Source organism: Sprattus sprattus (genome assembly GCF_963457725.1).
Source record: "Sprattus sprattus genome assembly, chromosome: 4".
In the NCBI taxonomy this organism is placed as follows: Eukaryota; Metazoa; Chordata; class Actinopteri; order Clupeiformes; family Clupeidae; genus Sprattus; species Sprattus sprattus.
The window spans coordinates 34,314,402-34,338,041 of record NC_137923.1 but is presented as its reverse complement, the minus strand read 5'-3'; the positions used below and the strand labels follow the sequence as shown (position 1 = coordinate 34,338,041).

The following is a 23,640-nucleotide window of genomic DNA, read 5'->3' as shown; positions in this document are numbered from 1 at the left end:
TTATGAAGACCAATGTTTGTTGTTTGTTTGCAGCCCAACAAATTGTGCATATTTGTGTCACTTTCTCCCTCACTTTTCCTAATTCATGACTTAGGCTTTACATACCAGTAACACATATTTTCAATAAGAACACTTCCAAATATACCACTATCAAAGGAAAACAAACAATACAAAACAACAGATTCTATACAATTCAGTAGAGAGGACAAGATAAAAAAAAACTCTCCCTCTCTATTCTCTCTTTCTTTTTTTTCTTTCTTTCTTTGTCGCTTGGTTTGTCTTTATCCCCTTTCCCATCTCAACTGCCCTTTGGCTTTTCCTTCAGGAACTGCTAGTCTACATTACTACTGCTATTAGTAATCTTTTCCCCTTTGTCCTCCACTGTATCCCGCAGGCTCCCCCACGCCCATGGTGTCCTGGCTGAAAGAGGAGTCTGCAGACGATGTGCTGTGGATCAAGGCCGACACTAAGGGCTATAAGGTGGCCAGCTCGGCCACGCAGCATAGCCTGATCCTAATGGATGTAGGAAAAGAGTACACTGGAACTTACACCTGCATTGCCACCAACAGGGCTGGCCAATCACTCTGTACTGCCCACCTCAAGGTGGAGGAAGGTATGGAGTTGGAGGACAATTCAATTTGTAGTCATTGATGTTTGATATTGTTTACATGCAAAACATGTAATATCATTTGGAAGTTGAATTACTTTTTCTTTACAATATGCCACTGAACACTCGTTAGGTCCAACAGCAATGTGTATAAACTTCGATTTATTTATGAATTATATTATATTATATATTATTTATTATAGACATTAATAAATACGAATTTCAAACTAAAGTGGAATTTATGCAATTCAAACCTATTTTGTAGGGTCATCAGGTAACAAGGATAAGATCACACCAGAGTGAGTATGAGAAGTAAACAATTCAACTCATATTGTGTATGGAAATTGATACATTTCAGGAGTATATCCTATGTTATGATGCTATATTAAATGTAATTTGCAATTTTACAAGGTCACTTGGCATCACTATAAGTCCACCAGAAGAGGAGGCAAACAAAGGTTAGACTTTCAAACCCTTTGGCGGGAGGGATCCAAGAATGTTTAATGTATTTACAGTATATTAATATATTATATATTCATAAAATATCTAATTGTATTGTTGAACTTAGCTGGAGGGAGTAAATATGCCTATCTTGGTGAAGTGGGTACAGAGGAGTTCCTCCAGAAACTGACCAGCCAGATTACTGAGATGGTATCTGCTAAAATGACTCAAGGTAAGTGAGAAGGCTGTTAAAATGATGAGTCAGTTCCTTGTGAGTGTCCAGTTCATAATTAATATTTATTTTCAATTAATGAATTGGCATATTTACGCAGTCCTTACTTATGAGATCCTTACTTATATACAATATACAAACTTTGTAATCGATTCACTCTGGAAATTGTATTTCAATAGCTGAACAAGTTCATATTACATTACAAATGTATTTTATTCGTCTATCTCAACAATGATGAGGAAAACTTTAATGCTCCTTTTCATTAATTCACAAACAATCTTTTTTCAGATTGTCTGTGTGAGAAAATATGAATGATTTGTGACATAAAAAAGGTAGAAAGTTACTAATTATTTAACTCTAATTAATTACACACATTTCTCATGTAATTGTGTCATCAAAAAATAACCTGACGTACCATAGCTAAAAACTGAATTCATAAACAATGGTAATGGTAAAACAATTATTGACATTTTTCACACTGTCTAGCAGACAAAGAAAACTGTGCAAATACAGTGCAAGTTGAATATATAATATATAAATATTTAACATCAGGTATTGTTTAAAGGTGTTGAGGTTGAGCTGAAAAATCCAACAGCATTAGTTCAACAAGACCGTCTGCCATCGACCATGCAGGTGTTTTTGTGCTTTGCTGTCTAAGTGCATATAAGACTCTCATATTTATCTATAGAGATTTTTTCACTGCATATTGCACGTCGAGGAAACTATTTTGAATAACCTCTCTCCATCTCATCAGTCATCAATCCAAACATGACCTTTCCATTCGTCCGTACGTCTGTCCCTTCAGTCACATACTCATCCAACCGTTAATTTGTTATTCAGACAGCTTACAGAACCATGAAGTGCTCCAGTGGATGAAATCCTGGCCCAAAGTATCCAGTATGTATTCACAGAATCCCCAGATGCAGACTATATGATGTGGCCTTTCATTTTGTCTGTGGCGTATGTCCAGAAATGCTATCTGTGTGTTTAAACAGTGCCTTCTCGGTGGGTCTGAATATTCTTTGCTCAACGGCACTTGTGCACTTATGCCTGGCTCAGACTGTTGCGTTGCAATTTGTTGATCAACGGATCCCCATTTACTTTGAATGGGGTGACGTCATCCGTTGCCAAACTGAATTGTGGTTCCGTTGCGCTGCTTGCGGTGAGAGTAAAAAAAAAAATCAACTTTTCGAGAGGCAACGTATGCGTCAGCCAAATAAAATTGCATTTCATGCAAATCAACAGCACAGATGCTAGCCAATCAGATCGCGTTTATCCTCACGTCTAAAGAGCTTGAAGTTCCAAAAGAAAGGATGGCAGACCAAACTCCGTGCATGGTCGTATTTGAACCTAAAAGTTGTTTGTTTGACTTTTTTTTATTTGATTTTTTAAAAAGTTACAGAGAAATAGACACGTAAAAACCCTGTTATTGTAACTGAAAAATACGTCTGAGGGGATTTGCGAGGTGTCTAAGCCAGCTATCTTATGTTAGCATGCTACAACCCACAAGGTAAACAGCTTGCTAGCGGTGTGATTGGTTTGTTGACCTGTCAATCTCACTTTAACGTCTCCATAATCAACAAAAGCCCATGCGCCAGACACCTCCTCCGTCATCTGTTGGGTCAAAGCATTGCAATGCAACAGTCTGAGACAGGCATTATTCGACATTTACACAGGCTCTGAAATGAGGGTCTAAAATGAGCTGAAAGAAACGTAACCATGTGTTAAATAAGGAAATACGATAAGATAACAATGATAGACAACCAAAGGCCATGGGAAGAATGCTCCATCTTTCTCTGTCACAATACACTTCATGAATGTGCGCTAAGTACTACTCTAGTACTATACTCTACACTTGGTGGATTTTATACATATTGTAGCTTGTACTTATTTTATTTGCATTTACACTGTGATGACTAAGTAAAAAATGAGTTAACTGTGTACACATCATTATTCATTCATTTCAGGAGAAGACTAACTAGCCACAATGATCAAAAATCAATTTTCTGTTGGACAGTTTTTAACTAGGGGCGACACTAATGTATTGCGTATTTTAAGGATTGTATCATAGAAAGGATTGCAGTCAAACCTTTGAATTCAGTCGACACATCGAAGATACAAATAGTTAACATTTGTGACTGAGATCACTGACAACATCACAACATAAAAAAACTGCCAAAGAAAGTACCATTGCTAACTGTAGCACAATCATATTACATTTTTGTATTAAGGAAAGTTATTGATACCCAATTCAATGTTCCCTAGCTTCACTCCGTGTTCCAGGGGCTGACAGTGATGATGAGACGAAGACCCCCTCTCCTTCACCCCATCACGGTCGATCACGCCCAGCCTCACTCATCGTGGATTCCTCTTCTGAGTCAGATGAGGGTGATGCTCGTGGAGAGGTATGGGCTTTTGAGTATTTAGCCAACGTTTTGTCCAAAGCGACTTACAAAACATTAAAAAAAGATATTACAAAAACAGATCAAATAAAAACAAAAAAGCAGCAATATTATATTATTATAGATATTGATTGGCTGTCCGTGGTGAAAACGATGTTCTGTGCAACAGTATTTTAATTTAGGAACTACTAACAGCAGTTTTAAAAATGTTTCGAGGGGCTTATTGCTTTTCTAAACCTGTTACTACACATATTTGATATGGTTTCATAAATAAAAACAATTCAATTTAAGAAACAATAGTTTAATGATAAACCGTCATTCTTCCGCCACTAAAAATTATAGTTCCTAAATAAATCGTTGCCACGCAACCCTTGAAGCAACGCAACAGCCAGATGGAACACTGGGTATGAAATGCGCTATATGAATGCCTTGCCATTCGCTGCGCAGTAATATGGAATGTAATCAGGTCAAATTGTAAGGTAATGCTGGATTTTACAACGGCTTTTAGCCAATCACAATCAAGGATTTGAACAATCAGGTTTAGAAATACAATTCTGATTCAACACAAATGAAGTATATTTAATGCACTGCACTCTAACACTCTACCCTGCAACTATTGATGCACCTCAATATGTAGATATATTGCTTTTTTAAATTTACTCAGAGATATTTATTAATCTATTTATTAATTGTTATTTATTATTATTTAGCTGTGGAAGATAATGTTCACAGCATCCTACGTTTTTTAGCTGTCGGTTGCTGCCTCTACTGTCTCGTTGTCTTTGTGACAATGACAATAAGGGACTTTGAACTTGAACTTAAATTCAAATACTATTGTTTTTAACTTCAAACAAGGGTTATGTCCTACAACATATTTCTTTTTTTTTTTTTTTTAGAATTTTATTTATTAAATTTTCCAACTTGTACAACAACATACATGAAAATACATATGCTTAGCAACATACAGTAGAAGGAAAATACTTTTTGGATAAAAGACATCAACAACAAACACACAACAACAGAAACAAAACATCATTAAAGAAAGAGAAAGAAAGACAAAAAATAGAAAAAAAAAAAAATAAATAATAATAATAATTAAAAAAAAAAAAAAAAAAAAAAAAAAACCCCTCTTACAATACTGTCAGAAAGTTAAAGTATACAGCCTATACATCTTGTACATCATGTTGACTTTCCAAGAAGTCTGTAAATTGTTCCCATACTTTGTAGAAAATCTGTAGCTTCCCCCTTTTAGCATAAGTCATTTTTTCCATGGCCAGAGTATTCGACAGGGTCTTGAACCAAAAATTGACAGAAGGTGCCTCCATAGCTTTCCATGAAGTGGCAATACAGTATTTAGCTTGTAGTGAGCACATATATACCATCTTTTTATCTGTAATGGACAACCTTAAGGGCCCTATCTTGTCGATCAGAAACGCAAGTAGGACGGCGCCAAGCGCAAGTAGCTGTGTGGGCGGCTCTATGGCGCAGTTGCTATTTTAACGGCGGAAAAAACACACTTGCGTCCAGCGCAAGTGTCAAAAGGGTTGGTCCAAAGGAGGTTACTCAGCCATAGGTGTGGTTTGGGCGTAATATGCAATAAACCAATCCGAGCGTCATCTCACATTCCCTTTAAGAGCGAGGAGCGCATAGTCGATAGCGGCTTGTTATTTTGATGGCGGAATTACCTGGTGGAAGACCGGATAAGTTCACAGCCGAGGAGACCGACGTGAGATTTACACCAATTTTTTGGCAAGCCATATATAATTACAAGGAAAATAAAGTATTTACCACTTGAGGAAATCATTGTGATATCCATACCCAAGATATTTTAAAAATAGGCATACATCTAGCGTAGCCTACACATTGACCCACATTATTCAGGTTAATTGAAGCTGCGTGACATTTGATTTATTGTATGGCTTTGTAAAAAGCCGGGATATAGATATATATGGAGATGCGAGAAACCCTCCAAAAGTAAGCAAAGTCTAGCAAGCATGTCAAGATATTGCCGTGATTGTTTCTGCAACGGGGCACCCGAAAACGTTGCCGAAAACGCTATAATGACGTCCGGAGACGTGGGACATCCAAGCTGGAAGGTAACACACGTTCTCGTGGCTTCACGGGAGGTGGATCTGCCTCGACCCAGGATCTGACGGCAGCAGAGGACATCGCCACATCTACCCTCACGCCTGAGAGCGTGCAGGGATTTGGGGGCATGGAAATCGGCACCCAAGCCAGTGCACCAGCTGACCAAACCCAAGGTACATAAATAAAGTCCACATACACAGAGATGAGTTTACAAGATTTATAATAATACTGGCATTAAATAAATGCAACAAAGCCATACAATAAATCAAATGTCACGCAGCTTCAATTAACCTGAATCATTTGGGTCAATTGTGTACGCTAGATGTATGCCTAGTTTTAAAATGTCTTGGATACGGATATCACAATGATTTCTTCATGTGGTAAATACTTTATTTTCCTTGTAATTATATATGGCTTGCCAAACAATTGATGTAAATCTCTCGTGAAGACGACAGAAGTAAAGTGTAGCCTATAGGTCCTATACTGTGCGGGCAAGCACATGCGCCCTTAAAATAGCGTTCTGAATACGCGTTACAGACTTTAGACATTGCGCCTCTGACATTAGACCAGCTTTTTTGTGGTCAACGGCGCACGGCGTTGTTTTGAAACTGCAAAATACCACTTGCGCCAGAGAAACGCCTTCTCTGTTCCGCCCCCGCCCATGTCGACGCAAGTTCATTTCGAAGCGCGCCTCTGGAGGGAAAATCGCGTTGTGCGCCGGGTGCAAGATGGGAATGATACATGCGTCGGTGACAATGTCAATTGCGCTGGGTGCAAGATAGGGCCCTAAGTCTGTTGGGACAAGTCCAAGAATGAACAGCTTAGGACAGACGGGGAATCTGGTGGAGCTTATGTCAGAGATTCGTTCTATTACCTTTTCCCAAAATTCCCTTATTTTGGGGCAGGTCCACAGGCAGTGATAAAGTGTGCCCTCTTCTAGACCACACTTAATGCAGAGGTCAGGGTTATTGTTATTGAAGCGGTGCAAAAGGGAAGGAGTTATATATGTGCGCATAATCCATTTATACTGTATAAGTTTAAACCTGGTGTTTATAGTTTGAGTCTGTGCTGTGTGACACACCTTTGCCCATTCGTCCTAAGAAATTTCTGTATCCATGTCACTGGACCACTTCATTCTCTTGTCATTTGAAGATTCTTTGGAGTTTTCCACAATTAAGTTATAAGTCACCGAAACCTGACCACGACTATGCATATGATTTAGTATAACCTCTTCAAGGCTGGACAGTGGTGGTTTGTTTATCTGTTGTTTGTATTTTTTCAAAATATAACTCCTAATTTGCAAATATTTGAAGAAGTGGTTCCGTGGTATATTGTAAGCACCATGTAATTCCTCAAAACTATACAATACCTTATCCGCATTATACATGTCCATGATTTTACTAATACCTTTCATTGCCCATGATTTGAACCCTGAGTCGTTTCTTCCTGCTGGGAATTGGTGGTTTCCCCATATTGGGGTGAACCCTGATAGGTCTGGATCAATACCTAAATGTGATTGCACTTTGTGCCAGACTATGATGGAGTTTTTAACAAAGGGGTTGTGTGTGTTCTTTAACAGGTTCTTTAATGAATCAGAAAATAAATATAACTTTAATGGCAAGGGGGATGTGGTGTAATTTTCTATTTCAACCCAGGAATGTTTAGGTTCATTTGAGAACCAGTGCATTATTGCCTTGATCTGGGCTGCCCAGTAATACCATAGAAAGTTTGGCACTTGTAGGCCCCCTCTATCATATGGCAGATAAAGTAAGGATATCCTAAGTCTTGAGCGCCTGTTATTCCAAATGAAATTAGTCATTAATTCCTTCAGTTTAGGAAATAGGGTAGGTGGGGGGCTAAGTGGGATAGATTGAAAAAGATACAAGAATTTTGGTAAGATATTCATTTTAAGTATGTTTACACGACCAATCAGAGATATGGGAAGATCTGACCATCTCTTCAGAGTATTACTGGTAGATGATAGAATTGGGATATCATTTTCTGAGACTATATCTTGTATTTTGGGGGTGATCTGTATCCCCAAGTACTTAAAGCCCTTGGATGCAATATGAAAATCGTTCCCTACTATTGGATTATCTCTCTCTGTGTCATTTAGGAACATAATATTAGACTTGGTTTTGTTGACTTTGTAGCCAGAGATTTTTCCAAAGGTTGCTATTATGTTAAGAAAGGCAGGAAGGGATTTTGTCAGATTTTTAAAAAAGAGTATGATGTCATCTGCAAACAGGCTTATTCTGTGTTCACAGCTTCCTATTGTAACTCCCTGTATCAGAGGGTGTGATCTAATTGTTAGGGCCAGTGGTTCTATGGACAATACAAACAAAAGGGGCAACAGTGGACATCCTTGGCGTGTTCCTCTGGTAAGTTTGAATTGTTTGGATGTCATGGAGTTTGTCAAGACTGCTGCAGTGGGTCCATTGTATAATAACGAAACCCATTTAATAATATTTTGTCCCAAGCCAAATCTAGGGAGTATATCAAATAGATATGGCCATTCCAATCTGTCAAAGGGCTTCTCACAATCTAGGGAGAGTAGGGCCACATCGGGGGATCCATCTTCTATATTGATAATATTTAAGACTCTTCTAAGATTGTGAAAAGCTTGTCTTCCTACTACAAATCCATTTTGATCTTCGTGAATCAGACTAGGTAGGACTTTCTCCAATCTCCGTGCAATGACTTTAGCAATTAGTTTCGTATCTGAGTTTAGTAGGGATATGGGTCGGTAAGATTCACATTTAGTAGGTGGCTTGCCAGGTTTCAATATTGTAGTGATGAGGGCTGTAGAGAAGGAAGGTGGTAAGGAGTCTATTCTGAAGGCTTCTTCAAGCATAATGAATAATTGGGGTATCAACATATCTTTGAAGGTCTTATATATTTCAATGGGCAGCGAATCTGGGCCAGCAGTTTTTCCACTTTGCATAGACATAAGGGCACAATAAAACTCCTCTAGTTCTAATGGTCTGTCCAGAATTTCCATGTCTTCTTGAGAAAGAGTAGGGAAGTTCAGGGCATCAAGAAAGCCATTTGAAGATGTTTTATCAGCGGAGAATTCAGATTTATAAAGTGTTTCATAGAATTTATGAAATGTTTCATTTATTTCTTTGGGGTCTGAAGTCATTGTTCCATTTGATTTTTCTATCTCATGTATTGATCTCTCATTTTGTATAGCTTTAATGCGCCAGGCAAGTAATTTGCCTGCCTTTTCCCCCTGATCATAGAATTGCTGTTTTAATTTATTTAGATTGTTTAAGGCCTTATTTACTGACATTTCATTATATTGGGCTCTAAGTGTGTTTAATCTTTGCTCTACAGATGGTGTCTTATTAGTTACAATTAGCTCTTCTAGGGTTTTAATTTCTTTTTCAATTTCTAACAGTTTCTTTTTAAATTCTTTAGATTTAAAACTGGTATAGCTTATTATTTGCCCTCTGATGTAAGCCTTAAAGGCATCCCATCTGATTAGCGATGACGTTTCATTTTTGTTGACCTTGAAAAACACATCTATGTTTGCATTAAGGAACTGTACAAACTGAGGATCTTGGAGCCATTTGTTATCAAATCTCCATTTAGGAGGACCTTTGTATTCTTTATGAACCTTAAGCTCTAAAGATACTGCAGCATGATCAGATATTATTATGCCATTGTAATAACAACTCTTGATTTTGAATACTGAGGTGTTAGAAAATAATCAAGTCTGGAATAGGTGTTGTATGTAGTAGAATGGCATGAGAATTCTCTCTTATCTGGGTTATGTTTCCTAAATATATCACACAGCCCCAGCTCTGCCATGAAGTGGTGAATTACCTTTCTTGTATGACTATGAGATGAGTCTTGACCACCCTCACGGTCCATATCTGGTTTCAAAACACAATTGAAATCTCCCCCCATTATAACTCCCCCCCTTAAGGTTGAAATTGTTAGAAAAATATTCTTGTAGAAATCAGGATCATCCTTATTTGGCCCGTAGACATTTACTAAATTAAGGTAATTTCCCAATAAACTTCCCCCAGGGTCCATAATAGTTGAGATTATTTGAATTGGAACAGATTTGTGAATTAAGATAGCTACTCCTCTAGCATGAGATGAGAAGTTAGCAGCAAACACTTGTCCCTGCCACCTTCTACGTATTCTAATGACTTCAGTGGAGACTAGGTGCGTTTCCTGTAAAAATATAATTCTAGAGCCCAAGTGTTTTAGTCTAGTCATTACCTGTTTTATTTTCACCAAACTGCCCAAGCCTCTTATGTTCCATGAGGTTAATTTGCATACCTGGTTATCTGCCATTAGGGGATGCTATGGGGAGCCTTAACAAAGAGCATGAGCTGTACTGAAGAGTTGGGTAATATGAGGGTAGACAGAGAAGAGGGAAATACAAAAAAAAAAAAAAAAAAAAAAAAGAATAAATAAAACGACAATACACGTGAAATAATGAAAACCTGCACAAGAACCACACCAAAAACATTTTGCTAGAACATGCAAAATGTTTAACATATCCCACCCACTGACTGCCTACTTTACAGTCTAAACCATGGGTCGGGAACCTATGGCTCGCGAGCCACCACTGGCTCTTTTGCTGACGGCCGGGGCTCTCGGAAGAAATGGGTTGGAGAAAAAAAACGTGGAATCAAGGCATCAGCCTAGGCCTAGTAGAAGGATTAAATAACAGTCAATACTAGTTATATAAAATGACAATGCTTCGTGTCAAATACGTAGGTCTATCTGAGTTATTTAATTTAACTTTCCACCTCACTTGACTCCGTAACCATAGCCTGCAAAATAATGTTACAGTCACGGCTGGTTGCCATGCCAATATCTAACAAAATCATAGATTTCGCTACATTTCCGTCAACGAAAAAACTTCCATTGTTAAAGTTGATAGGCTTGAGAAAAATATCGAAAAGGAAAAAAACGTATTGTGCATCCCTGGTGTTTCTATCGGCGATTTCGAAATAGACTCGTCTGCCATCTGGGTGGGCAAGTTCAAATCACTGAACGATCAGCTGGAATGAATCGCACGTCAGCGAGCACAGCTTGCGAGCGAACACAAGTGGACTGACATGGGAAAGCTTCCATCTCAAGACGAACTGCTTCTAAAAACTTGGAATGAACTGTCCATGTATCGCACATTGCAATATGATAGTATTGTTGTGTTACCCATGTTCGGTTCCACTTATGCATGCGATAAATCTTTCTCACATATGAAAAATATAAAGACGAACCTGCGCTCGCTTATAAACAACGAAAGCCTAAATGCTTGCATGAAGCTTCACCTCACTGAATATGAGCCAGCCTACAAGGCCATCAGCAAGTCTATGCAGCACCAGAAGTCGCATTAATCTCTGGTAGGCCTAATGTTCAATTTCGATTGTTGTGTTGTCAACGTTGTTAACTTCATGTCGTTGTTACGCTCGTTGTTAACTTCTGTCATTTCCCATAGCCATTTACATTTCAAGTTATAGGCTACAATAACTTTTAAAACGGGTAGAACATGTATTAAAAAAAACTCTGTTGAATAAAAGTAACTGTTAGTTAAATATCCAAAACATTTCTTGTAACTGTCTTTTTGTGGCTCTTCTGAGAAAACAAAAATTAAAAATTGGTAAAAGTGGCTCTCCAGGCAAAAAAGGTTCCCGACCCCTGGTCTAAACTAAGTAAATCCACCTTCCAATAGCTCCTGATTAGGAGCAAGAGTAAGTCAAATAAACTAAATAAACCACCTTTAATCTCTGTGTATTCAAATAATATAAAATACCACCCCTTTATGGTAGGACAAAATGAACATTTTAGAAAAAGCCATAGCCAATAACGTATAATCTTTAAGGTTCTGAAAGCAAATAGGTTACTGAGTGCAAGCATGACTCAATTATTTAGCGACACCCTTTAAAATGAGAAATAACAGAATAATATTGGGCCCAATTAAATGAGCCATTTTTCTTTTATTTTCCTTGTTTAACTTGTAAACATCTTTCAAATCAAATCAGCCGTGTGTACTAGAAATAACGTATATTGCATTTCTATTGCATGTTTAGCCTACTTTGCATATAAGCAATACATCACCCTGAGTCATCATCAATGCTGTGAAGAAACGTATCCACTTCTCCGGGCGTCTGGAAGACGATGACCTTGCTCTTATATGTCACCCGAAGTTTGGCGGGGTATTGAAGGCCATACTCTATTCCCTTGGCGTATAGAGTCTGTTTCACCGCATAGTAGGCGTTCCGCTGGCTCTGCACGTCGGCTGAAAAGTCTGAGAAAAGTTTGACCTGTCGGTTGTTGTACATAATCACCTTCTTCTTCCGTGCCGCGTCCATCACCCGCGTTTTATCTTTGAAGTTCAGGAATTTCGCGATCAGTGTCCTGGGACGTTCAGTATTTAGCCTCTGCTTCTGCTTGCCTGACGAGGCGTTCACACTAGCCGCGAATTTTCTCAGGCGGTATGCCGCCTAGGGGGCATGGTCAGAAAAATATGTTTGGTTGTCATCTTGCGAGTGTCACGTAGCAAGTTCGACTGCAGTGCAGCGCTAATAGCATTTTAGCAGCTAGCTTCTTCATTCATCTTCAATCAAAGCGTTAGCAGCAAGCTAACATAACGGTTAGGAGCTTAATTTAAGACCTACAATATTCAGTTTGCCCTGACAATGTTCGTATAGTATATACACAACAAACTGAGTCGATGTAGACATATAAAAGTCGTGTACACACCTTTATTCACATACAAATATTTCCAGTTAAACAGACTCCCGGGACCCAGGATTAGCAGCTAGCTTCTACATTGATCTTCAATGAAAGCGTTAGCACCAAGCTAACAATAATGGTCGAGAGCTTATTTAAGACCTACAATATTCAGTTTGCCCTGACAGTGTTCGTATAGTTTATAAACAACAAACCGAGCAGATGTTGACATATTAAAGTCGTGTAAACACCTGTATCCAGCTTGATTCACATCAAATATTTTCCAATCCGGACTTGCGAGGCTCCGCCATTTTCTATGAAATATTTTGAATTCACCGGGCTTCTGCACTACGTCAGTAACGTCAAACTCCAATTCTGACACACGCCGCGCTGATTGGTTACCGCCTGGTACACATTTGCATAAAGTTAAAGGTTCGTCAACTTTGATAGTCAGGCGGCGGCGTTTTTTGCTCAACAGATGGAATTTCGTTTCCATTCATTCCCAATAGGAGCGGCACGAAGTTCGTCTGTGTGTGAACGTACCGTGAAGTGTTGACCGTTGGAGTAACTGCGATGCGGTGAGCTCGCTCGATCCGCAATGGATGGGGGAAGTTCTCCGGTCCGAGGACTTCGGTGAGCCAATTCTCCAGAAAGGATTCAGCGTCGGCACCCTCCGCCTTTTCTTCCAGCCCAATGAAGCGTAGATTCGAACGGCGTGAGCGATTCTCAAGGTCGTCATTCTTTTCTGTAAGTTGTTTCACTTTGGCTTCCAACTCAGACACCGTTGTCGTTAGCTGTGCTGTTACATCCTCCGTGTCACCTATGCGTTGTTCAGCCGTGGTCATTCTGCTTTTGATGACATCCAAATCCGATCTAATGTGGGCTATGCCATCAATAACTTCTCTGTGACGCGCCAAACTTTCAGTCTTGAGACAAGCGATGGCCTCTAAAACATCTTGATTCTGGATATCCCGACGACCATTGTTTGTTGCGTCCATCCTCTCGCTATCCTCCACTGAAGAGGCTGCTAGTTCTTGGCTAGCATGCGGTTTGCCACTTGGCGAAGTGTTTGTAGACTTATTAGGTTGATTGTCGGGTTTATTTTTGTTCTTTCTTGTGCCTGACATAGTTAACCTTGCTTTAAAACGTATCCGTGTTCTATTTGAGTTCGTTGTATGGCTTTCAAAGGAGTAGAAATTATAATTAGTACAGATGGACTCTGCTGGAAAGGAAAATTTGTTATATGTGTTGCACATAACGTATGAAGGGACTTCCATTATGAAACAGGGATGGTGATGAAAATGCAGAGGAGCAAAGAAACTGGTCGGTAGTTAGAACATGGTGTGCTGCGCGTTGGGTTAGTTGTAAGTTGATATGCTCAAGATTCTTGATGGAGGTTGTTTGGATAATGGGTTCCATTCATCTGAGACCACAATCAGGTTTAGACCTAGAAATAGTCTGTAAGTGACTTAAATGTTGAGCATGCCTCAGTGCATAAGCAGTAAGCCTATGCACTGAGGCATGCTCAACATTTAAGTCCAACACCAACACCATCCTCTGGTCCTTTGCAGATGTTTGACATTTATGTGGCCACTGCTGATTACAACCCCACCTGCGCTTATCAAGAGACAATAGCACTGAAGGAGGGACAGTACGTGGAGGTCCTGGACTCCGCTCACCCCCTGAAATGGCTGGTGCGCACCAAACCAACCAAGAACACACCATCCCGCCAGGGCTGGGTTTCACCTGCTTACTTAGATAAGCGCCTGAAGGTCAGTCATGTTATGTAAAGCTATGAGTGTGGTGTTGTGTCCACTTAGTCCCAGTATTATTATTAATAGTATTATTATTTCCAGTAATAGTTCCAGTTTTGTTATATATTTATATATTTTTATATTTCATCTGGGAACTGTATAGCTTTCTACAGAGACAGGGGACCCATCTGAGGGCACTGGAGAGGAGGTGTCAGAAGGGGAGTACAAGAGGAAGCTCTGGTAAGTCTGTCTGAGATATTATTCTCACTAAAACATCTTTTTACATTTCATTCAAATATGGACTTCTGGATGAAAGAAATTGCGTGATAGTTTGAAAATGAAGGAGCCGTTCACATCGAGGTGCTTTTCTCGCCTCTGGATGCTTGATTTCAGTTGTGTCTCATATGAACAACCTGACTGGGGAAAAGTCACACTGAATTGAGGCGCCTCACATCTATTTTAGGTGCAAGCAGAAAAGGCACAAGCAGAAATTGTTTATGGGTAACAATGGGTTGTTAATAAGCTACCTGTCTATGCTACACCAAGAAGCTAGCTATCTAACTAACTAATTGATTGAATCATCAATTAACATATCATAGCAGCCACACATATGCAACCAATTTCCACCTGGCATTATTTTAACGTTCATATTTTGGAATATAAGCAATATGCCTAAAGAGACAAAAAAACATTTCACTTTGAACGGCCCCTACATGCTACAAAATCAGTCTCTATGGATTCTTATGATGTTGCCATTGTGCTTGTTCTAAGAGGGTCTAGGCTTTGGGCTCTGTAAAGCGCCTTGAGACAATTGTATTGTTCTGCCGCTATATTTAAAAATTTGAATTGAATTTGATTGAATTATGATGTCCTGCTTTTACACTCTTTAGTCTGCTGGTCCAAGAGATGATTAACAGTGAGAAAGAGTATTTGAAAGATGTGTCCTGTTTTCCACTCTTTAGTCAGCTGGTCCAAGAGATGATTAACAGTGAGAAAGAGTATGTGAAAGATGTGGAGTTCATCTCATCCCACCATCTGAAGCAAATAGAGAAGGAAGACGTCCCACCAGAAACTGCAAGCCAGAAAGAAGCCATATTTAGAAACATTGATGACATCAAAGCCTTCCATAGCAGGTTACTAGATATGCATTACATTTTACATCACCGAGAGGATTACCCTTTGTCTATTAATTGACCTCTGTTTCTATTAATCTTCATTATCAGTGATATCCCCTGTTGAGTAAGATTTTAGTAAATAACAGCAATGTCTGATACGAGAAAACTCTGTCTAAACACTAAATGCTCCCTTCTTTCGTTCAGCTCTGTTCTTCCTGGCCTGAATGAGTGTGATACAGATGACGATGTAGCTATGCACCTCCTGAGAAATACTGAAGGATTTGAAAAATATCTCCAATACTTTGTGGGTCAGTCCCAAGCTGAAGCTGCCATCAGTGAGAAGGCTGTTCACCAGTATTTCAAAGTATGTATTAACCCTGGTTCATCTCGCACTTTACATGGAGCTCTCATTGTCAAACATGTTGAACCACACAATGCCTTGCAGACTTCTAGCACATTTCTAAACCACTGTCATGAAAACAATGATTAGCCTTCTTGATCAGACTTGGGCCCTATGGCATTAGATATAGTTTTTAGGGCTGGGCAACGATTACAATTTTTAATCGCGATTAATCGTATGATTTCCCTGATTAATCGCGATTAATCGCATTTTAATTCAAAAGTTGTGTACAGCGCACTTTTATTTTAAATGTCCTGCAGTATGAACGAAAGTGCCATAACATGTGTTGTGCAAATACTTTTAACATCAACAGGTACATAAAATATTCAGTGTAAATCTCAACTTAAACAATGTTATCAAAGCAAATACAAAATTAAAGCTAATTGCCACTGCCAGGACATTAATGTTATCAGGCAATTTAATTTTACTTTCATCAGGGAGCAGTATAACCAGTCTATATTCAGTACCAAATGTCCCTGTAGTTACTACAGAAATATTGCTTTTTTAAGCTAATCATGTAATAATTCAAATTATTTTATTATATTAGTAATATTCCTATTATAAAAGTATATGTCATGTTGCCATTCTGTATGCTGAGTATATCGATTATATATTGATTTAACATAAATTACATAAATACTTTGTGCATGTGTGTATTTATTGTACCTATCTGTTCTGTTTAAAGGCACCCAGTGCAACTTTAGAGGCTTGAGACTCGAAAAATAAACATTCAATTTCTAGTCTTTTTTACACATAGTAAGTTTCAATAACTCCATACCATTACATATCGACATTCAAGGAGCAAAGATGAGAAGTTGTTGTGTGGTGAGAACTGATAGAAAATCGTAAACAACAATCGCCGGTGGGGAGAGGCCATTTTTTCAAATCTTCCGACTGCACACGAACAAGACCGATGAGTCCCGAACGCTTCCGGAGATTCTATCACGTGATCCTGTCACTGGTTCTGTTTGCGAATGCACGATTCGAATAGCTCGCAAATAGTGACGTCACGCGTTCGGAAACTCAGAGAATTGCCGACGGGAATCCGTTACTGACTGGAATCCTGCTTTATTTATTGGTGGCACCAAAATAAAATGTCAATATCATAAAGATTGTCTTATCCAGAATATTTCCATTTTGATGCCCTGTTGTTGCACTGGGTGCCTTTAATGTTATTTTCATATGAAAACCCATAGTTATAATTATAATGATTCATACGTATGCAGCGTCATAACTACATCTCTGACGTTTAGAACAAACCAAACTGCTTAAAAATCGGTAGAAAATTGAGCAAGTTATGGTTATTTATAAAGTGCATGTACCACTACCAACACAATGTTATGGGTTAGTGAGCTGACTCTGGCAAGAGGGCCGCCATGTGCGACGTTCGACTCCGTTTCCGGTTTCGCGGCAGACTTTTACAAAATAAAAGCCTTTGAGCAGAATAATAAGACCTGCGTTAACGCGCAATAAAATTAATGTCGGTGTTAAATAATTGATGAATTAATTGGATAATAACGTGTTAACTTGCCCAGCCCTAATAGTTTTGTGTTTAACAGACAATTGTGTCCAATAGCGATTTAAGCATTTATACAAGCAACAAACATTACAAAATTAATTCATTTATAAAAGAAACCTTCATATTTGGAGGCGTTTCCCAGTTCTCAAGTAATGAAGTTTGAATATTAATTAAATTGCCGGTAGATTGCAGTAGCTTAAGACTTTATAACGGACATCATATTTAAGGTGCCTTTATTTTTATCTTTTTATTTTCTTGATTTGATAATTATTATTTATTTTTTTAAATATGCTTGAATTAATTAATGACTTTCAGTAGTACTGTTGAGGTTTTGTGATATGATGTACTGTAATCCATTCTTGTTCACAGTGTGTATATGTTCATTTTCAGAAATACAGTGACAGTGAGCTTGCCAACATTGATCCCTCTGAAGGCCCTATTCTGAGTATAAATGGATACATTCAAAGACCAGTGGAGAGAATTCAGAAATACAAGACCTTACTCAAGGTGAATAGAAATATTGCCATTAAATATGACAGCTACACTATCATCTTTGTACTTCACCTCAGTCTTGAGCATTATCTCATATGTATAACACATTTCTGTTCAGGAGTTGATCCGGAACAAGGCAAGAAATGGACAGAACTGTTGCCTGCTGGAGGAGGCTTATGCCATGGTGTCCTCCTTGCATCAGCGCTCTGAGAACACTCACCATGTGTCCCTCATAGAAAACTACCCTGCCAACTTGGAGGCCCTGGGCGAGCCCATTCGACAGGTAGCTAAAGTATCAACTAAAAGGCAGTTATCACAGGTGTAGCTGAAGAAAAAAAACACACTTCTCAGGTAGAGAACCAGGCTAAGAGAATATCCCATGTGAAAAAGAAAGATCATAAAAAATATGAAAAAAAGTACATGCTAGTTCCTTCACATGACCCATGAAGATATGTTGTACAGTTGTGCTGCATACCTGATGTTGGACCTGTTTTTGACAGGGACCATTTACTGTTTGGGAAGGAGCCCCTGGAGTTAGGACATCAGCCAGAGGCCATCACCGACACGCCTTCCTTTTCAAAAACTATGTTGTTATTTGCAAACAAAAACGAGACACCAATGCAGACACGCAGGCTTACATCTTTAAGAACATGATGAAGGTGAAGTGTTACCTGTGTATTTGCATCTGGCCATTGTTTACTGCCCTACTTTTGACATGTTTGAACTGCTTAGACAATATTACTGCTGCAGCCAGTTCACCACTGGCTCTGATGCCATGATGTGCATTTGGCCACTGTGGCCTTGGAGCCCTACATAATCTGCCCAATTCATTAATTTTTTTATTTTCCCTGACAAACCAATATACCAAAAATGTTAGTGGCAATGTCATTTATAGATGTATTCGTTGTGCACAGTGATAAGCTATAGTTTGCACGTAATGTTAGCTGAGGTTCTTTCTGATGAAATGAAGTTTGTTTATAAATAATCCTAATCTGAATGTTATGATGAGGTTTCCTGATATAACAATACAGACCCAGAAGGACACTGCCTTAGTGCCCTAAAAAAAATGCAGCACCAAAGTGACCTTGTCCCTCAAATGACAGACTTCCTGACCTGGTTTCAACTATATACATATTTTTTCACATACATATTTGATCTGAGGGAATTCTGTCATCTACAGCTCAACAATATTGATGTGAATGAGACCGTGGAAGGCGATGAACGAGCCTTCGAGATTTGGCATGAGCGGGAGGACTCTGTGAGAAAGTACACTCTGCAAGCACGGACCGTTATCATTAAGAACTCCTGGCTGCGAGACCTCCGGGACCTGCAGCAGCGCTACAGTCTAGCAGCCTGGAGTAAGTGTCATCTAAGCTCTAGCGTTGTGTTAGTAATCAGATCATATTTTTTCATGTTCAGCCTGGAGTAAGTGTCATCTAAGCTCTAGCCTTGTGTTAGCAGTCAGTTCATATTTTACATGTTCAGCCTGGAGTAAGTGTCATCTAAGCTCTAGCCTGGTGCTTTTCTAGCTTTGTGTTAGTAATTAGATCATATTTTACATTTTCAAGTAACCTTGTAATGGCAAAAGGCACTATACATTCCTAAATATTGTTGTTGTTATTACTCAACATAGCACAATGCAATGTAATACTGTACCATTTACTCTTTCACCAGGTCCACCAGATTTTGTTGAGATTTTGGCAGATTGCACAGCAGAGCTTGGACAGACCGTTAAATTGGCTTGCAAAGTCAGAGGCATCCCCAAGCCTACGGTGGTGTGGTATAAGGGTAAGGACTATATTTCCTGCGGGTAAATCTATCTTTTTTTGCATAGACTCAAGATTTCAAGCCTTTCTCTTCTTGTTAGATGGCCGTGCAGTACAGGCAGACCCTCATCACATCATCATAGAGGATCTTGATGGCTCATGCACTCTGATCCTGGACAACATGACAGCAGATGATTCAGGCCAGTATATGTGCTTTGCTACCAGCTCTGCAGGCAACGCCAGCACTTTGGGAAAGATCACTGTGCAGGGTAAGTCATGGTGCAATGCATTCTACATTTTCATTTAGTCATTTAGCAGATGCTTTTGTCCAAAGCGACGTACAAGGAAGAGACAATCAAGCTAAGAGCAATAAAAACCTGGTGTTACTATAAATACTACTTTACATAAGAAATAGAAAACGACATAGAAAGAAAAAAAAAGAAGTGTGGGACTATAACTGCTGAAGTGCAAGTTAAGCATTCGTCCAAGTGCCAGTTAGGAAGGGAGGTGCTCTATAAAGAGTTGGGTCTTCAAGAGCTTCTTGAAGGTAGAGAGGGACGCCCCTGCTCTGGTAGTACTAGGCAGTTCGTTCCACCAACGTAGAACTACAAATGTGAATAGTCTGGATTGCCGTGCTTGCACAGGCGGCAGTGCCAGACGACGCTCACTAGATGAGCGCAGCGTCCTGGGTCTTACATTTGCCCTTACAAGAGCATTTAGGTAGGTGGGAGCAGAACCAGCCAGCACACTGTAGGCAAGCCTAAGTGACTTGAACTTAATGCAAGTAGCTACCGGCAGCCAGTGGAGCTTAATGAGTAGCGGGGTGACGTGTGCCCTCTTTGGTTGGTTGAACACCAGACACGCCGCCGCGTTCTGGATCATCTGCAGTGGTTTTACCACGCAAGCCGGCAGGCCCATTAGGAGGGCGTTGCAGTAGATTAGGCGAGAACTCACCAAGATTTGCACCAGCAGCTGGGTGGCATACTGGGTTAGGTACGGCCTGATTTTGTGGATGTTGTATAGCGCAAAGCGGCACGACCTGGAGACAGAGGCGATGTGGGTTGTGAAGGTCAGTTGATCATCAATAACGACCCCGAAGTTTCTTGCTGTTTTGGATGGAACAAGAGATAAAGAGACAATATTGATTTTGATGTTGTTGTGGATGACCTGTTTGGCTGGGAAGACATCAGTTCCGGTTTGGCCTAGTTCAGCCGAAGGTGGTAGTTTTTCATCCATGTGAATATATCAGCAAGACAGTCCGAGATCCATACCGAAACAGTGTTGTCCTCAGGAGGGAAAGAAAGAAGCAGTTGAGTATCCTCGGCATAACAGTGATAGGAAAAACCATGTGAGCGGATGATAGGGCCCAGCTAGGTGGTGTAAATGGCAAAGAAAGGTGGTCCCATCACCGACCCTTTGGGGCACCCCAGTGGTGAGGTGGCGAGGTACAGACAACTGACCTTGCCATGACACATTGAACAAGCGTCCAGTGAGGTACGATTCAAACCAGGAGTGCGCCTAGCCAGAAATGCCCATACTTGACAGTATGGACAGAAGGATGCGGAGGTTGACTCTATCAAACGCAGCTGATAAGTCAAGCAGAACGAGAGCCGAGGATTGAGCTGCTGCTCTAGCTGTTTTTAAGGCCTCCGTCACAGCCAGGGCTGTTTCAGTGGAGTGACCGCTTTTGAATCCAGACTGGTTGGGATCGAGGAGATTGTTCCTTGACAGGAACTCTGTGACTTGTTTGGAAGCTGCCCTCTCAAGGGTTTTAGATAGGAACGTGAGAAGTGAGACCGGTCGATAGTTTTCCACCTGAGTGGGATTCGAGAGATGGCTTCTTGAGCAGCAGTGTTACCCGAGCCAGTTTGAATGAAGAAGGAAATTCTGGGGAATATATTGATTCAATATTTAGAATCTTTCCCAAAATGCATAATGAGATACAAGTTTAGCGCTTTACAAAACCACTCTAGGATCCTCCATGTCAGTGTTTTGACTTTTCTGCATTTTCTTTCTAGTTCCACCCCGCTTTGTGAACAAGATTCGAAATGCCACTCTAATTGCTGGTGAGGACGCTCAGTTCACAGGCATCATTCAAAGTGCTCCAAGTCCTAAAATCAGGTAATCTAAAACAATGAGCTCATTTTCTCCTACTTCTATGTACACAATCTTTAATTCAAAATATTAACACTCTGCATATGCATAATGCTTGACGATCAGATGGTTCAAAGAGGGGCGTCTGTTAACTGATCAAGAACGGTACCAGACGTACAGTGAAACCCGCAGTGGTGTCCTGGTCCTTATCATCAAAAACCCAGGGGAGAAGGACCTGGGACGCTATGAATGTGAGGTACGGTGTTGCTAGAGCATGTGTGCAGTATTTGATGGTATTTTAAGCCAAAATGAATCACTGTTCATGTCAGAAAAAAAGCACATGCAGGTAGGATTAAAGTGCAATTGCTAGCCCGTTCAGTTGGATGGTTCCTACCAATATCTACGTTTTGTGGCCAGTCATATTTCTTTGATGTTAAGTAATTGTTCTTTGTATTAGAATACACTACAATTGTTTTTATTTTTTTGTTGTCTCTAGCTGTCTAACCGTCTTGGCAATGCCAGATGTGGCGCTGAATTGTGCCATGCAGTTGTCGCCAAGGCCATCGACCGCACAGGAGAGCAAGCCATTACAATTGAAGGTAGTACAGAAAAAATCAATTATTTATAAAAAAAAAATAAACAGACCCACTTTATCATGCCCCAACATCATTGGATTTAAGTTAATCATTCTTCTTTCAAACCCTATTTCTGTTGTAGTCACAGAGCAAGAGACCAAAGCACCAAAAAAAACCATTATCATGTAAGTTGCCAAATTTGTAACTCAGTTGTAATTCAGTTGTAACTGTATTCAATTCCTTACCTAATTAACTAATGACACTCAATGGTAATTGGTCATTTTCGAAGGATTTTTATAATCAACTCTATTATTCAGAGTTTACCACCATTACCGAGTGCACCAGCTAGATGAGTCTGAAATCAAGGGGTGGAAGCACCAACCTGCTGCATGCAAAGATGTCATAAAGAAATGACTGATAGTGCTTTCCCTTACATTCTGTGCCTTCTTCATCCTCAGAGAGGAGACCATTACCACTGTGGTCAAAAATACCCGACTGAAGCGTCACATGTCCCCACGCACCTCTGCCATGGGAGTGTACCGCTCTGAGACCTCCACCCCTGCAACCCCTCCATCTCCCAGGCAGAGACGCCTGACGCCCAGGAAGGCCATTCCAACACTCTATGTCACAGAACCAGATGGTGCCACAGGGAAGAACCCCAAATGGGTGGAAGTGGAGGAGATCATTGAATATAAGGTTAATAAGTCCCCAAAGCTACCACGGAGACGGGGTCGTTCTCCTGCTCGACCAGAGAGAGAGCATGTCATGAGATCAAAAAGGTCCTCACAGACCAACCCTAATGCAAATAACAACAACAACAACCTTGTGGAAATCATTGAGGCAACTCCAAATGTTGGTGGAGAGGCAGAGAATAAACCCGAGGAAGAACCTCCATTTGTTGTAGAGCCAGAACCTGAAATTGACACATCTGTCTTCAGAGGTGCTAAAAGCTTGCCATGTGGAGGTCACACAGTCATCCTAGAAGACCTCCAGGACTATGTCCCACAAGATGGGGAGGCCTATGGGAGAGCAGAAGCCCCATCTACCTCGGATGAGACTCTCTGTGAGGTTTCTGTCATCCAAAGAGACATCAGCGAGCCCACTGTCGGTCAGCCTGTGATATTGAACCTCAAGTGGCCTGTGGCTAAGCCTAAGCCCAACACAGGTTTCTTTAGCCGCTTCAGAGAGCATCTCTCAGGGGTCCTCTTCACCTCTGGACCACCCTCATCCAGAAGCCAAGAGGAACAGCGCTGCCACAGGAGTAGTGCCTGTGCCTCCAGTCAGATCACTCGCACCGTAGAGGCATGCGAGAGCCACATTAACCTGGAGATCAAACCTCTATATTGTTCTGAAATCCAAAAGAATTGTCAAGGATAACCAGATGAGCTTTAAAGACTCAAGTGTCTGCACATACTCATGGAGCTGTTGGCGAAAAAGTGCTTTTTCAGATGATCAAGAA

At 40.2% G+C, this 23,640-nt stretch overlaps 1 protein-coding gene across 12 annotated transcripts in view; it reads left to right on the top strand.

Annotated features, from left to right (window-relative positions):
* The window catches only part of obscnb (obscurin, cytoskeletal calmodulin and titin-interacting RhoGEF b), a 153,045-nt gene extending 129,411 nt beyond the window's left edge, over window positions 1-23,634 (top strand). For all 12 annotated transcript variants that reach the window (XM_080837358.1, XM_080837362.1, XM_080837359.1 and 9 more), the window contains 20 exons: window positions 395-613; window positions 873-906; window positions 1,019-1,065; window positions 1,176-1,280; window positions 3,546-3,685; window positions 14,038-14,238; window positions 14,384-14,460; window positions 15,183-15,353; window positions 15,540-15,699; window positions 17,645-17,761; window positions 17,865-18,029; window positions 18,247-18,405; window positions 18,927-19,104; window positions 19,421-19,534; window positions 19,614-19,781; window positions 21,531-21,633; window positions 21,733-21,862; window positions 22,103-22,205; window positions 22,324-22,366; window positions 22,640-23,634. In XM_080837358.1, coding sequence (XP_080693484.1) covers window positions 395-613; window positions 873-906; window positions 1,019-1,065; window positions 1,176-1,280; window positions 3,546-3,685; window positions 14,038-14,238; window positions 14,384-14,460; window positions 15,183-15,353; window positions 15,540-15,699; window positions 17,645-17,761; window positions 17,865-18,029; window positions 18,247-18,405; window positions 18,927-19,104; window positions 19,421-19,534; window positions 19,614-19,781; window positions 21,531-21,633; window positions 21,733-21,862; window positions 22,103-22,205; window positions 22,324-22,366; window positions 22,640-23,558 — 3,353 coding nt within the window. In that variant the 3' untranslated portion in view covers window positions 23,559-23,634. The remainder of the gene's footprint in view (window positions 1-394; window positions 614-872; window positions 907-1,018; window positions 1,066-1,175; window positions 1,281-3,545; window positions 3,686-14,037; window positions 14,239-14,383; window positions 14,461-15,182; window positions 15,354-15,539; window positions 15,700-17,644; window positions 17,762-17,864; window positions 18,030-18,246; window positions 18,406-18,926; window positions 19,105-19,420; window positions 19,535-19,613; window positions 19,782-21,530; window positions 21,634-21,732; window positions 21,863-22,102; window positions 22,206-22,323; window positions 22,367-22,639) is intronic.
* The last annotated feature ends 6 nt before the right edge of the window (window positions 23,635-23,640 follow it).